The 15,190-nt window shown below is 43.1% G+C and overlaps 1 protein-coding gene and 1 long non-coding RNA gene across 2 annotated transcripts; both read left to right on the plus strand.

The window, feature by feature from the left end:
- The first annotated feature begins 2,545 nt into the window (after nt 1-2,545).
- LOC117058838 (ribonuclease pancreatic-like) lies at nt 2,546-3,017 on the plus strand. The gene has a single exon (XM_033170217.1). It carries the CDS (start codon nt 2,553-2,555, stop codon nt 2,985-2,987), a length of 435 nt encoding a protein of 144 aa, XP_033026108.1. The 5' UTR covers nt 2,546-2,552; the 3' UTR covers nt 2,988-3,017.
- Nucleotides 3,018-6,422: 3,405 nt separating this feature from the next.
- On the plus strand, nt 6,423-8,295 carry LOC117058586. The gene is made up of 2 exons (XR_004427865.1): nt 6,423-6,757; nt 7,694-8,295. It is a non-coding gene; the product is annotated as an uncharacterized LOC117058586 (long non-coding RNA).
- Nucleotides 8,296-15,190: the final 6,895 nt, after the last annotated feature.

Below are 15,190 nucleotides of genomic sequence, written 5' to 3' on the forward strand. Positions count from 1 at the left end.
GCCCTTTTTCTGGCCTACCAGTAAAAGTTGCTATTGGGAACAAAGACCTTTAGAGCTGCAGACTTCTTCTTACTGTTGTTCCAGTCTCAGTTATTGTACTATCCTTGAAGAATTTTAGCTGCTTCTGCTTGTAAATTATTATAATTGCATTGATAGCTTACTTGCCATTGTTTTCAGCTTTATATGTGTTTGAAAACATTGATTTCAGTGAAGTCTCCTATCAGTAATGTACACACAGTCACCTCAACATTTTGAAGGAGAGAGAAAGAAGGAAAGAAGGAATGAAAAGAAAAGAAAAGAAAAGAAAAGAAAAGAAAAGAAAGAAAGAATTCTAACACTTTATTCCTCATTCCACTGTATTTCTCATTTACGGGAAGCTTTGGAAACATGCAGCCAATGGTGCAATTTTCAGATGAAAGCCCTCTGTCCTCCTTTCGCCATCTATATGTTGCAAGTGCTTGAATTTCCCTCCTCTTTTACCCTCATCCTGGCCTAACTGAAACCTATATAATAATTCAGACAGCAGCTTGAGAGATACACTTGCTTCTGTAGAAAGTGGCATCCATTACCTTGAGACTTTTCTGAAGGTGGGTAAGTTGGAAGTGGAAATTCGCAAACTTGTGCCTGCTGTTTTACCCTTTAAGGAAACTGCACTTTGACTATCTCATGTTTAAGGAAGCTTTCTCTTCTTTCTTCAGTGGGTAGAGTAGAAAGGATTTCTTCTCCCTAACATATTCTCTTTCTTTCTCTCTCTCATTTCTGAATTGCCTTTTGTATGGACCTCAAGCCTACCATAAAAGAAACCAGAAATAATTTTTAAAACATCCCAGAAAACAAGGAAGCATATTTACTAATGGATATCTTCTGTTGTGGCTCCTGACAGTATTGCCAAGTTTATGACACCTGGCATCTTTGTTGTGTGATCTGTTCTTTGGAAGGACTGTGGCCCAGTGGCAGACCACATGCTGTGCATGCAAAAGGTCTCAGGTTCAATCACTGGCATTTTCATCTGGGGCTGGGGAAAGACTCCTGCCTGGACCTCTGGAGAGCCACTGCCAATCACTGGAAAGAATACTGACCCAAATGGACAAACGGGCTGCCTCGTTATAAAGCTGCTCCCTAATGCAATGTCTTCGGGTGGCTGCCAGCACTGTGCTTGGCTTTTCTGAGAATTGCATCTTTAATATTTTCTAGCAGTGAAGTCCACCCACCTTAAATGAGTTGCAGAGCACAGCGACAGTTGTGGCGCATGTCTTGGGGTGAAGCCACCCACCTGGCGCTAGCATCAATGCTGCTTTCCTGGACAGGGCTGGGACAGGGCAGGGGCACGGCTTGATTCATGCAAGCGCATCAGCAGGAATACCAGATTGATCCTGCCAGGGCAACCACCTGGCCAAAACCACCTGCTGCCACCCTGCCCTGCTCCAATCCCTTTCAGGTGATGCAGGTGCTAGGAGGAAGGCCCCACCCCATCACACGTGCTGTTGGTACTGCGCACTGAGCTGGTAGCCCTGTCTCTGGCTTATAACAAAGCTTGCGTGGCAAGGTCCCAAACCCTCCCGGGTAGTGTTTTAGGTTAATGGGTGAAAAAGGCCACAACTTTATTGGTTACAGAATGTGAGTGGTATTGGCTTAGGCTTTGGAAACCACACGACTATACTGTATCTGACTCTTGCCCGTCCGCAGGAAGTCTTGAAAGGGTTAACCACCAGCAGGGGGAGTTCTGCTGATGCACATCAACTAGGAACTCCCCCAGGGTCACCGCTAGGGGTCATGCCATGGCCCTAGCTCTCCGTTTGGGGCTTTGGACAGACACTACACCCCTCGGATTCCTTTCCCTTGAATTAGGAAAGGTAGGCGATGGCAAGTACCTTCCCTCACCATCAACATAATACTCCTAACCTTGCAAAGTTGTGACGATTTGCTACGAGGTAGGTGAAAAAACCAAATGGCTGGTGCCAGTTTGTCAAGAGGGGAAAAAAAATCCTACTAGGCCCCTTGGACAACCAAGGCGACCAACTGAGGTGCATAGCAAGGTCAAGAAATAAAGAGCCTAACCTAAGAGAGGGAAGGAGGGAGGGAGGGAGGGAAGGAGGGAGAAGTGAAACACAGCCCTTTGAAATTTATACTTCTCCGAATTTTGCAATTCATTTCTCCAGCCAGAAATGCTTATATTACAGAAATGCTTATATTAGGGTGAAGTGTGCATATAAAGGCATATATTCATGAAAATAACATGTAAAAGTGCATTATATTAGAGAAAAGTGTTTTGAAAGAAATGTTCATTTTAGGCAAAACTGCAGACAAAAACATGTGCATATTACGAGAAATAGGTGCTAAAATGTTGCTGAAAGTTCTTGATGAATTTCTAAATTAATAAATAAATTGCAAACAAATGCGGAAATGCAGAAAATGAAACTTAAAGTTGGGGGGGGGGGGTGATGAGAAACATCCCAATCAGTGCCTCTTACTTTATTCCTTAAGAAAATCTCTGCTGGCTCTAAAATATCCTCCCCTTCTTCCTTCCATTCTATAGATTCAGCAGCCCTACCATGAACACCACCAAAAGTTCTTGCTGGCTGCTGCTGCGTTTGGCCCTCCTCCTCATGGTTGTGCTGGTGCAATCCAGCGAAGGAGCAAGCTACCGGGATTTTGCGAACAGACACATTGATCATCCGAAAACCAGAGCGAACAACAACAATGCCTACTGCAACCTGATGATGGCTCGGAGAGGACTGAACAGGCCGGTCTGCAAACCCACCAACACCTTCATCAATGGCAGCCCTCGTTCCGTCCAGGGAATCTGCGGCAGTGGGGGAACTCGCTTCCGGGGCAATTTGTATACCAGCAGGAGACGCTTCCGTGTGGTCGTCTGCCGCAGCACAGGAAGATTCCCCAACTGTAATTATCGTGGCAGGGCGCAGTCCAAGAAAGTCCGTGTGGGCTGCAGAAACAGACTGCCTGTTCACCTTGACAAACTGGTGTGATGCGACCCACCATTCATTCACAGGAAGCAGAAGTCTGAGGACGTCCTGGCAACCGTTGAATTTCCCTTTGCTTGCTGCTATCTCTATCTCTTTACTTTGAGGGCATATCCACACTGAAGGCTTAAAGTGGATTGGCAATAGTTCCTTCCTAACAGGAAGCACTGCGAAATGCAGACCCAAGAGGAGGGGTCAGGGGCCACTAACAAATATTTATGGGTGTCACTTCTTTGCTCATTCAGTTCTTCTTCTTCTTCTTCTTCTTCTTCTTCTTCTTCTTCTTCTTCTTCTTCTTCTTCTTCTTCTTCTTCTTCTTCTTCTTCGCTTTCTGCTTTTTCTACAATGTACCTCCACAGTGCAGGTTTAAACCTGGTTGAGCAATAGTTCCTTCTCCCCAGGGGCCCCTGGGAACTGCAGACCTAAGAAGCGGAACTAGGGGAATTAAAGTATTCCTTACTCAGTCAGATTTTTGTGTCTGTGCAGGGTTTTGCCAAAGGTGGAAAGATGCCAAAGAGGACAGGCACAATTTTTGCAATTTTAGTGGTTGGGTACTAAAAAGAATAATCACAGAATGTGTAGCTCATCACGAAAGCTAGATCTGCTGAAATTCCCTCATCTACACAACTGTTCAAGTTGTAGGACACCTGCCCTCTTTTGCATCTGGTAACCCTGCTCATATCCCCTCTTCATCTCCTCCAGCATCCCATCCTCAGCACCCTCACCTGAGAAACATAATGCATTTCAAATGAGTCAATTTGTGCACTGAGAAACTGGAACCGGGGTGGAGAATCTGTGGCCCTCTAGTGGCCATTAAGTTCCACCAGCCCAAGCTAGTATGATCAATGGTTATGGATGAGGGAGCTGTGATCCTGCAATACCTAGAAGGCCACAAAGCTCCCCAACTGCATTAAAGCTCTGCTTCACCCAGGCATGCATATTGCTTGATTTCTGTATACATCGTCACTCCCTAGCAGTGACTGGGAGCTGTTGCCTGAGAGAAGACATTCCCTGTCACAGTCCCTAAGGTGTTAAATTCCCCTTTCCACACAGGGATGTTTCTGAAACCTATATTACAAAGCATTCATCCTATGATGAAGACTCATCTCTTTGCCCTGGTTTTCGACACCTGAGATATTTGTTTTTAGGATTGTAAATTGTTTCAAATGGTTTTAATCCTTTATAGTTACATTGTAGATAGTATATTGGGACAATATGATGAATGGCAAGCAAGAAATCTATAATCAATGTTAATAAATAACACTTTCTCCTACCTCCTCCAATCTTAGCAAATATGTATCAGCTTGTAGAGGCCTTGACTTTCATAAGCACCCTTGCTTTAGCATGCAATAAAATGAATTTTTGCAAATGCAAATATTGAAATGGTGTATCTGTGTCCACGAAGTTCTTAAGGCTGTGGCAAACTTTGTATTGTTGGTAATGCACTCTGCATATGCCCAGAGAATTCCCTCTTCTTCATTCTATGGAAATGTTTAGCTGTGGAAGAGAAATGAGGACTTGTGTCTGTGAAGTCATTTCTAAAACAGGAGGCCCTGCTTTCCTTAAGGTTATTTCCTTCTTCTTCTTCTTTTGTGCAGACAAACAAACATAACACAGAGACATTGTATAACCAATAAAAATGAAAATAATAATAAAAAAGTGGGTAATGCACTCTGCGCATGCCCAGAGAATTCCTTCTTCATTCTATGGTAGTGGTTAGCTGTGGAAGAGAAATGAGTACTTGTGTCTATGAAGAAATTCATAAGTACTGGGGCCCTGCTTTCCTTTGCCATAAAAATCCCTGGTCCTGAATGGGGTAACTGTGCCCCTGAAGGACCAGGTATTGCAGCCTTGGGGTCATTTTGGACTCACAGCTGTCCATGGAGGCACAGCTCAATTCTGTGTTCAGGGCAGCTGCCTACCAGCTCCATCTGGTGTGCAGGCTGAGACTCTATCTACCCACGCACTGTCTCACCAGAGTGGTGCATGCTATAGTTATCTCCCACTTGGACTACTGCAATATGCTCTACATGGTCTCTGTTTGAAGGTGATGCAGAAACTATAACTACTGTAATTTAGAATGCAACTTCCAGACTGGTGACTGGGAGCAGAAACCAGGAACATATAACACCACTTCTAAAAGATCTATAGTGGCTCACAGTACATTTCCAAGCACAATTCATAGTGTTGGTGCTGACCTTTAAAGCCCTAAATGGTTTTGGCCCTGTATACCGGAAGGAGCGTCTCCATCCCCATCATTCAGCCCAGATACCAGGTCCAGTTCTGAAAGCTTTCTGGTGGTTCCCTCGCTACAAGTGATGAAGTTACAGGTAGCCAGGGACCCATCAGAAGCTAAAGAGATAAAGAATTATACAACATTCCAAAGACATCTGAAGTCAGCCCTGTATTGGGGAGTTTCTAATGTTTGATGTTTTAGTATTATTATTTATATTCAGTATATTCTGTAGCATTAGCTACCTCTCCCAGTTTGGTGTCCTCTGAAATTTGATGAGCATAATCTCAGTTCCTGCATCCAAGTAATTCATAAGCAACGGGCCCAGAGAAGAACTGTGCAGCAACCCACTTGCCACTTTTTTCCAGGATGATGAGGAACTGTTAGTGAGCACTCTTTGGATTCAGTCAGTCAAATCCAACCTAACCTAGTCCAGCAAAGAAAAGAAAAGGGGGGAAATTGTTACAGGATGGAATAACAACAGAAAACCAGTATATCAAATTACAATGCTACATCACTAGGTATCAGATGATATTTAAATACCACAAGCATTCTGTTGGCTTAGCTGCGAAGTGTTTGTACTCTGAACTCTTGGTTGTTGTCATTGTTTTTCAGGGCTGAACATCTCTGGAATTGGGCAGATAATTCCGTGAAAGTAGATAAGAGCAGTCCCAGTAAAGCGTGCCAAGTGTGAAACCTGAACAAGCAGAGCATTGGAGTTTCTTTTTCTTCTTTTTTTCTTTTAAAGGGCCAGGATCATTTGCTCACATGATGGTTCCTACAGTTGTTCCAGCTGTCAATACATTCTGACACATCATCTCACTGATAAATTATTGTCCACAGGCTTCTTTCTTTCCTTTGGAGTTGTCAGAATTCATTTCCCTCTCTAGGCTCTCTAGAAGTCAACAGTGAAAGCTTATCCATATCTACCCAGAAGAAAACATTTACTCCATATTTACTGAACCCATCATCACCCTGGTAAATCCCCGTGCCTTGGTCTCCCCCCGCTCCCCTTCCTGCCATGCCTTTGGAAGTTGAAATTGTTGGCAGCATTCGGTTCCCGCTCTAGGCACTCCAGAAGGCAGCCTGATGCATATCTGACCCACCAGGTCTCTTCTTACATTCAACACTCAGAAATATTAAGATTAAAATTGGTTGTGGCATCAGCTGCTATTTGTCCAGCATTGCTGCACTGTTAGTTGTGGAAACTCTCCAGTAAGCTTCTGAGATCTGCACTGAGTGAGATAAACATCAGGTGGATATATGTACTCAAGAGTCCCTTGACCAATGAATGGAGCTGAAACGTAAGAATTTCCCAATTCAGAGCTGGGAGAGTGCCTAACTACATTGGAAGAGATCCACTTTTACAAGAAGAGTGCAGTCACATTGCCACTCAAAAACTTGTGTGCTGGAGAGAGATTCTGCAACCTTATGGAATATAAGTGGGATCTCCCTAAGCGTAAGTGATCAGAGGATACCCGGATAAAGTCTTTTCCCACCTGAAAAGCTACTCTTGTTCCTGTCATTCTTTCTTATATATATGGTAAGTAGGAAACCATTCCAATCAGTCTTGCTCTGAGTCTGTTCTTTGCATCCATACATTCCATAAACTAATAAGGGTTCCTTTGGTACCTTTATGTAGTAACAAGATTTGCAGAAATCGGCAGGTGAAGATAAACAATATTACCTGCTAAGTTTTCTCCACCACTGGCTCTGTCTACACCCCTCTCATTGGTGTTTCTTTCCCTGATTATGGAAAATATGTTTAATGATTGTTATTGCGGTATGTATTTCGTGTCTTTATATTGTAAACCACCCTGTGATCTTTGGATGAAGGGTGGTATAGAATTTTTACTAACAACAACAATGAATGTTCCCCACATCAAATGGGGTGCGCGTTTTGCGTGGTCGCGAGTAGCCCCCTTGGATCACGGAGCAGCTCCTGGCAGTTGGGCCTGGCACCACCTTCCCAGGTTGGATACCTGTGGACTCCACCTACTCCAGCAGCCTCCCAATCCCGGCTGGGGAGGTGTTGCCAGGGGGGGATTGGCCAGGTAGAAGGAGGGATTATACAGGACACACAATAGCACTTGAGTCATTTCCTCAGGGGCTGCCCGGGGTTTGGGGGACTCCGCCGCGCCACGCAATTGCATTGCAAAATTTGGGGAGAAATGTGAATTTCAAAGGACAGCAGCGTTTTGGTTTGTATATTGTTTAAGACAGCGTAGATTTCATGGATTTGCCTTTAAATGTGAACTGAATCTTATTTCTCCCTAATGCCTAATTTCAGCCCACCAGCACTACTACCTGAAGCCTGAAATGGTTCACTCTAGACTTCTACCACCTCATTTTGTATATGGCCTTGTTTTCACCCTACACAAATAGGCATCACTTTAACATTTTCCCTTTTATTCCTCCTCCTTCCTCCTCCTCCACCTCCTCCTCCTCCTCCTCCACCTCCTCCTCCTCCTCTCTCTAGATTCCAAGCCCCCACCATGCGGTCCTCCGAGGTCTCCTGCTCATTGCTGGCACATCCGGCCATCCTTCTTGGGCTTCTGCTTGTGCGGTCCGGTGAAGGACAGTCCCGTGAAGCTTTTGTTTGGAAGCACATTGATTACCCCAAAAGCTACCCAACCTCCCACCCTGACACCTACTGCACGCTGATGATGATGCAGAAAGGGATGACTCGATATGTTTGCAAAGAGACAAGTACCTTCATCAACGACTTCCCCATAAGTGTCGTGCAAGTGTGCAGAGGGAGAGGGACTCCTTCAAGTAACTATTTTGACAGCACAGACTCCTTCGATATGGTCATCTGCAGATACACAGGTGGCCCACCGCCTTATAACTGCAGGTACAGTGGAAACCCTGCACACTTGCGCATTCGCGTGACCTGCACCGGCAACCACCCTACTCACTATGTGACTCAAAGGACATAGGCAAATGGGGAAGCAACTCACCCTCCATCTGCTAAAGTTAGAAGCTGTTGGACATGTTGGCCCAAACTCGGTTCTATTATCCTGCATGCTTTCTCCTTGGTGTATCTCTGTAACATATCCACAATACAAACTTATCCTGCTCTAAGAGTCATTTGCTTTCCCAGTGAACGCTGGGAACTGGAGTTCTTCAAGAAGCAGCTTTGGGAAATACCTTTGGATGACATTTCTTTACCCCTTTTCCTTTTGGCCTCTTTGGGTATCTTTTCCCTCTTTCCACCATGATAATGAAAACATCACCTGCTGCGTCCCCTCGTCAGCATTTTCACCAAATGACATCAGATTTCTAATCAGAAGTTTAAACATGCTATATTTGTTGCACCAAGGATTCGTGACAAATTCATTTTAATTCACATTTTAATTTAATTTAATTTAATTTAATTTAATTAAATTTAATAATTTAATTTAATTTAATTTAATTTAATTTAATTTAATTTAATTTAATTTAATTTAATTTAATAATTTAATTTAATTTAATTTAATTTAATTTAATTTAATTTAATTTAATTTAATTCACATCTTCCAAAACTACATGGGGACAAAAACATTTGAAATACATACTTCTCTGAATTTTGCAATACAGTTCTTCATATGAGTAATGCTGACCAATATGAGTATACTAAGGGAATGTGAGCATAGAAATGCACATATTTGTGAAAATTATAAACAGAAATGTTTTCTATTCAGGGGTAAGAGCTGGTCTTTGACCGTAATAAAGAATGATTTGATTTGATTCAGGGGTACTGCTCGCAAAAAATGTGTATATTAAGGAAATGTTTACTAAAATGATGATTAACTTGAAAAAAAATGATAAACTGGTGCAGAATTTAAGACTGGAAGAATGAGAAACTGGGAGAAAGTTATATGGACAGATTTGTCCATCCCTATTTGTGCCTTGGCACTCATTTTAATAGCTACAGAAAGAAAGTGTTGCCTCCCTCCTTTCCTTACACTCCCTTCCTACCAATAGCCTACTCTGCTGTCCTGAGCACTACTGTGGGTGTGTGTGACAAGATGGCCCACTGACTCCCCCCAGCTGTAGAGCGACCGAGGGCGTGCATGCAGTTAGTATGGGCACTGCTCGTGTAGTGTCCGTATGGGCTACCATGCATGCACAGTCCGTATGGGCTACCGCTCATGCACACCGTCCATACGGGCGTCCATACAGGCTGCCTCTCACACAGCGACCGTATGGGATGCAGCGAGTGCGTAGTCCGCATGGGATAATGCATGTGTGCAGTTCATATGGACATTGCATGTGCACCGCCAGGTGGTTCGCCCGCCCCTCGTCGTCCCGCCCTGGGTGCCCGACAGGGTTCCTCCACCACTGACACCAGGCATGTCCCAAGTCCATTTCAGGGACCTAATCCTGTCAAATTAATCCGGACCCCCATGGAAGTATATGTCCTGGGATAAAATCCTTTAAAAAGTTCACCAACTTTGGGGTAAAATTGTAAAAAAAAAAAAGCTCAAAAGCTCAACAACTGCAATCCCCCCAAAAGCTTCATCAAATCTAGCCGTCTTTGAAATAAGTTTGGGCACCCCTGGCATACACAGATCAACTATCTACGCTACTGTGAAAGGGAGGGGCAAGTGTACTGAAAAAAGTGGTTTTAAGAAGGAGGGTGCTGATTGGCAACCACTTGCAGAATTGTTAAATCATGTGTTACATGCTAAATCATGTGCTATGCATGCTTTCACAGAGAAGACAGTGGTTTTTAACATGGAGACTGCATACCCTGCATATGTCCTGGAAAAACCAGCTCATCCTGTTTTGTTTGGTTTTTTATCACGAGAGAATGGCGACCATTTTGGTTACCATGATCTCATAAGATTTTGTGGCACGATTTCCCCAAATCTTGTGTGGCTCCTCAAAAGGCACATTTCTGGGAGCCATGGCTAAAAAAAAAAAGGGCAGCAACTGTGGCATGGAAATGTGAGAGATCGCAGCAATCAAAATGGCCGCCGTGCTTCTGCGATTAAAAAAATGGGAAGATGGTGTCTGGGAAGATGGCAGCGCAGATTTTGGCTACCAAGTGCGGGAGGGTATGAGACTGGGGCTGGGAAGTTGCCAACCACTTTTAGTACTGCTAAATCATGTGCCTGTGAGTACTATACACATTTTCACTCAGAAGAAACAGGCTTTCTCATTTTTAATGGCTGACACCTATCACTTTTCAAATTGGTTACATATTTGTTGTGACATTTAAAAGGAAGTTCTCTTCTGCAGAATAATTATATGTACATAGGTAATTGTAGCAGCAGCAAGACGCGTACACGTTAATTCAGAGAAGTTGAGTTTATTAAAAGAAAACAACCAAGCTCCCTGCTCTCAGAACCTCTGACTACTCGCTTGATGACTCATCTGAGAGTACAGCGTGGTTCCTCCTGCCTTTAACACCATGTTAGAACAGCACCCTCTGACGGTGCTTAATTGACATAAACTTCCCCTTCTCTTGTAACCCACCCCTCCGACGCTCCAGCACGCTGAGGGGAGGGGTATGAGGCCCCAAAGAGCTATATTCTGATATGTCCTGGGTCTCTCTGAGCTGAGCACTCTGTTCTGCCTCCTCCTCTGCAGCTCTCTCCTCTGCAGCTCTCTGTTGCCAGGTCGAACAGCTGTGAGAGCTCACTAGTTTGCTCCGGCCTGACAGTAATAAACAAATAAGGAAGCTTGCACTAAAAATTAAATTGATTTCCATGCAAAAGTAAATTATTAACCACACAGAACTGTATACCTAGACTGCTCATAGCACTGTTATACAAGTTGTTTGCTTGCAGCAAATGTAAGAAAGGAACCAATGAGACTGTCAACATTCAACAAACATTAGTAAAAATTACATAGCATAAATTTAAAGGTAAAAAGGTATAGGACCCCTGGACGGTTAAGTCCAGTCAAAGGCGACCATGGGGTGTGGCGCTCATCTTGATTTCAGGTCGGCGTTAGTCTACAGACAGCTTTCCTGGTCATGTGGCCAGCATGACTAAATCACTTCTGGTGCAACAGGACACCGTGATGGAAACCAGAGCGCACAGAAACACCGTTTACCTTCCCGCCACAGCGGTACCTATTGATCTGCTTGCACTGGTGTGTTTTCGAACTGCTAGGTTGGCAGGAGCTGGGACCAAGCAACAGGAACTCATGCTGTCACAGAGATTCAAACCGCCAACCTTCTGATCAGCAAGTCCAAGAGGCTCAGTGGTTTAGACCACAGCGCAGGAACACACCCACCCTAAAATCAACTGTATTAAATTTATTTTTCTAAAGTGAGAAGTTTAGACCTACAAATAAAAAGAACACATATACACACATAATGGCAGTCAGTGGCATTCCACAATACAGCAATGACCAAACATTTGCCAGCACATCTCAAAGCTACATGGTTGATGGACATTTGAGACACATTGAGGAAGTATTTCAGTTGTAATGTTGCACAGCTGCAGTTCTTGTGTGTGTGTGTGTGTGTGTGTGTGTGTCAATTCTAGCACCAGACCACCCAAGAGACAGCTGTGCTGTCATATTGTATTGTTTGGGTCATCAGCCCTTTCAGCTTCCAAGTTACCTGAGATATTGGAGCAATTGGACAGCTCATTCAAAAATAAAAAGCCAGCAATTGAATGAGCTGTCTAATTGCTCCAATATCTCAGGTAACTTGGAAGCTGAAAGGGCTGATGACCCAAACACACTTGTTAGGAGATGTTGTCATTTAAGATATTGCCATTGGGCTGCATCTGATAGATGCTATTTTTGTCTTAAAGTAGCAAAAGTATAAAATTCATCTTCCCCATCTATCAGTTGGTCCAATGTCAATACACCTGCTTCCATCCAATTTCCCCCCATATCATTATATGTTTTGCAATTCTTGCAATTTTGTTTTGAGTGTTACTCTGAGGTCTGTCTGTTTTTGCTATTTATTTTGCTTTTTTGTTTTGGCAGCTTTGTTGTTTTGTTTTTGTGACTGTGTGGAACCCCGTTCAGCTACTGATTGATTGATTGATTGATTGATTGTGTAACTGCAGTACATTGTTTATCGCTTTCAATTTATGGATCAATGGTCTCATTAGATAGTAAAATTCATGTTAAATTGCTGTTTTAGGGGTTGTTTTTAAAAGTCTAGAACAGATTAATCCATTTTGCATTGCTTTCCATGGGAAAGAGCACCTTGGTTTTGGAACGCTTTGGTTTTGGAATGCACCTCTGGAATGGTTTGAGAACCAAGTTTGAGAACCAAGGTACCACTGTATTAGAATTGGCTTCTGCCAAGTCTTCCTGGAGACCTAAACAATTTTCCACTCCTGTGTTTATTTCTGTTATATCTTGTTTAATCTGAGCTGTTTCAACTTTCAGGCTGGATATCTCCTCCTCCAGTGTGGTGTAGTGGTTAAGAGCAGTAGACTCGTAATCTGGGGAACCGGGTTCGCGTCTCCGCTCCTCCACATGCAGCTGCTGGGTGACCTTGGGCTAGTCACACTTCCTTGAAGTCACTCAGCCCCACTCACCTCACAGAGTGTTTGTTGTGGGGGAGGAAGGGAAAGGAGAATGTTAGCCGCTTTGAGACTCCTTTGGGTAGTGATAAAGCGGGATATCAAATCCAAACTCCTCCTCCTCCTCCTCCTCCTCCTCCTCCTCCTCCTCCTCCTCTTCTTCTTCTTCTTCTTCTTCAGTTTTTTTTTTTAAATCTAAGGTAAGGCTGAAACTCTCCAACACCATTTCTCTCTCTTTCCCAATGCCATCTCTCTCTGTTACCCAGCCTCTTCCTTTGCTGCGTGTAGTGGGAGCAGAGAGGGGGTGATGGACTGGTGGCAGTTTGACTCTTACCATCTTTTTTACTTGCCGTGGCTGACATCAATCACCTTGCCGGTGACAAGTAGGAGATAAGGAACTTCTTCATGACCCAGGTAAAGGAGGTGGTGGTGGTGGCAGGGAGGTGGCGACAGACACTTCAGGCAGCAAACCAAGTCACTGTCGTGGATTCCTCCATGGCGTTGTAGCAGAGAAACGCAAAAGCCACAGGTTCTTCTGTGCAGTATTCTTTTTATTGTGAGCTATATACATACAGACAGTTCATAGAACAGAGTGCCTGGCTGCACCAAAAACAAACAAACAAACAAACAAACAAACAAACAAGTAGGACGAGTCCCCCCCCCTGATAACACTCTACAACCACTGCTTAACAGGTTTCCCTTTAATACAAGACAACAGCCAATCATCTGTCTGCACACTTCTGCTGAGTCTCTCTGACACAGTAAGGTTTCCAGGTCTATTGCATCAGCTTCTTTTACTTTACAAGCAAGCTCAAGCCTGCAGACTTACTAGGCTACACAACATTCTGTGTATCCCGACAGTCACACCATCCCTGATGCTTCCTCTATGTAGCTTCATTTTACCCTTTTTATAAAATCCTTTTGCACAGCTACCGTTGTCCTTCAGGATCTAAGAGTACGTTGTTGTTGTTAAAATTTGTATAAGGCCTTTTGCAACAGGAAAAATACAAAATAAGAACACAAAATACATAATAAAACTAACAACAACAACAACAACAACAACAACAACAACAACAACAACAACATATTTATACCCTGCCCATCTGACTGGGTTTTCCCAGCCACTCTGGGCTACTCCCAGCAGAATATTAAAAATAGAATCAAACATTAAAAACTTCCCTAAACAGGGCTGCCTTCAGATGTCTTCTAAAAGTCAGATAGTTGTTTATTTCCTTGACATCTGATGGGAGGGCGATCCACACAAGCAAACCAACAAATCCCCCCTACCACAAAAATAAAATATTTAAAAAGCTATTGAATGTTAACCAGCCAACATGTTGTTGAAATAGGACTGATACGAAGCCCTAACATTATGCAGCTGAAATAAATTTATGGGTCTAAAATATTCCTAAATGGTGGCTAGGAAACTTCATTTGCTGTAGAATGTGGCTGCCCGAGTCCTAATGAAGAGAGTCAATTGGATTCTAGGACACCATTATTGCATTAGCAGTCTGATATTGGAAAAAAAAATTGGGGGGGGGGGAATTAGCATGTTTAAATACTATTGTGGGGAAAGAGCTAAAATTTTCAGAAGATAGCACCATCTTAAACTATATACCTAATATGTGGGGCTTGACAATCGGTCAAAGTAAATGGATTCTCCATGCTCTCACATCTGAAAAAAGACTGATATATTGGAAGGACAGAAATATGCCTCCCTTCAATCAATTGATAGATGACTTGAGAACTGTTACAACCCATGAAGGGATCACCCTCAGACAATGATTATGCATGGAGAAATTTAATGATATTTGGAATGTATTTGTCGAAACTATGGTGACGAATGGGTTAACATAGACTTGAGGAAAACAATAAGTTTATCCATTTGCATATATACTATGTAGTTTTGTAGCTTTAATTATCTTTTATGGTTATTTTGTTTAAAAATAAAATAAAAACACAGTTGGTCAGGCGGCCATACTCAGAACTGTAAATACCCAATATTTGACATCCAGTATCTGATATCAGACGGTATAAGCTTGCCATAGTGTTAGCCTTCTGCAAATATTAACCTTGCAGAGGTAAATATTTTACTTTGGTATTTTATACTCCATATTTGATACTTTTGGCCCAAATCCAGTGAGGGTTATAGGCTGATTGTGGGCAATAGCTATTTCAGATTTCAGGCAGAGGGACCAGAAGACTGAAAGCCCCCCAGTCTCTAAGACAAAAGTGACAATAACAAAAAAGCACCCCGTTTCTCACCCTTGTTGCAGAAGAAACTCTGGGATCTGAGCTAACAATGCAGAACGCACTTTGCCGAGAGCTGCCTCAAATATGTGACTAGTCCTATGGATGAGGGCAAAATTATATTTTCCTCCTAGAGAAAGCCTATCTAGGGCACTGGAACTGTGCTTCTCTATTAACTATACAGACCCCCTAATTGTTTTTTGTTTGTTTGTTTTGCCATTCATTTTTATTGGTTTCTTTAGACA

The sequence above is a fragment of the Lacerta agilis genome, chromosome 14 (assembly GCF_009819535.1).
Source record: "Lacerta agilis isolate rLacAgi1 chromosome 14, rLacAgi1.pri, whole genome shotgun sequence".
NCBI lineage: Eukaryota > Metazoa > Chordata > Lepidosauria > Squamata > Lacertidae > Lacerta > Lacerta agilis.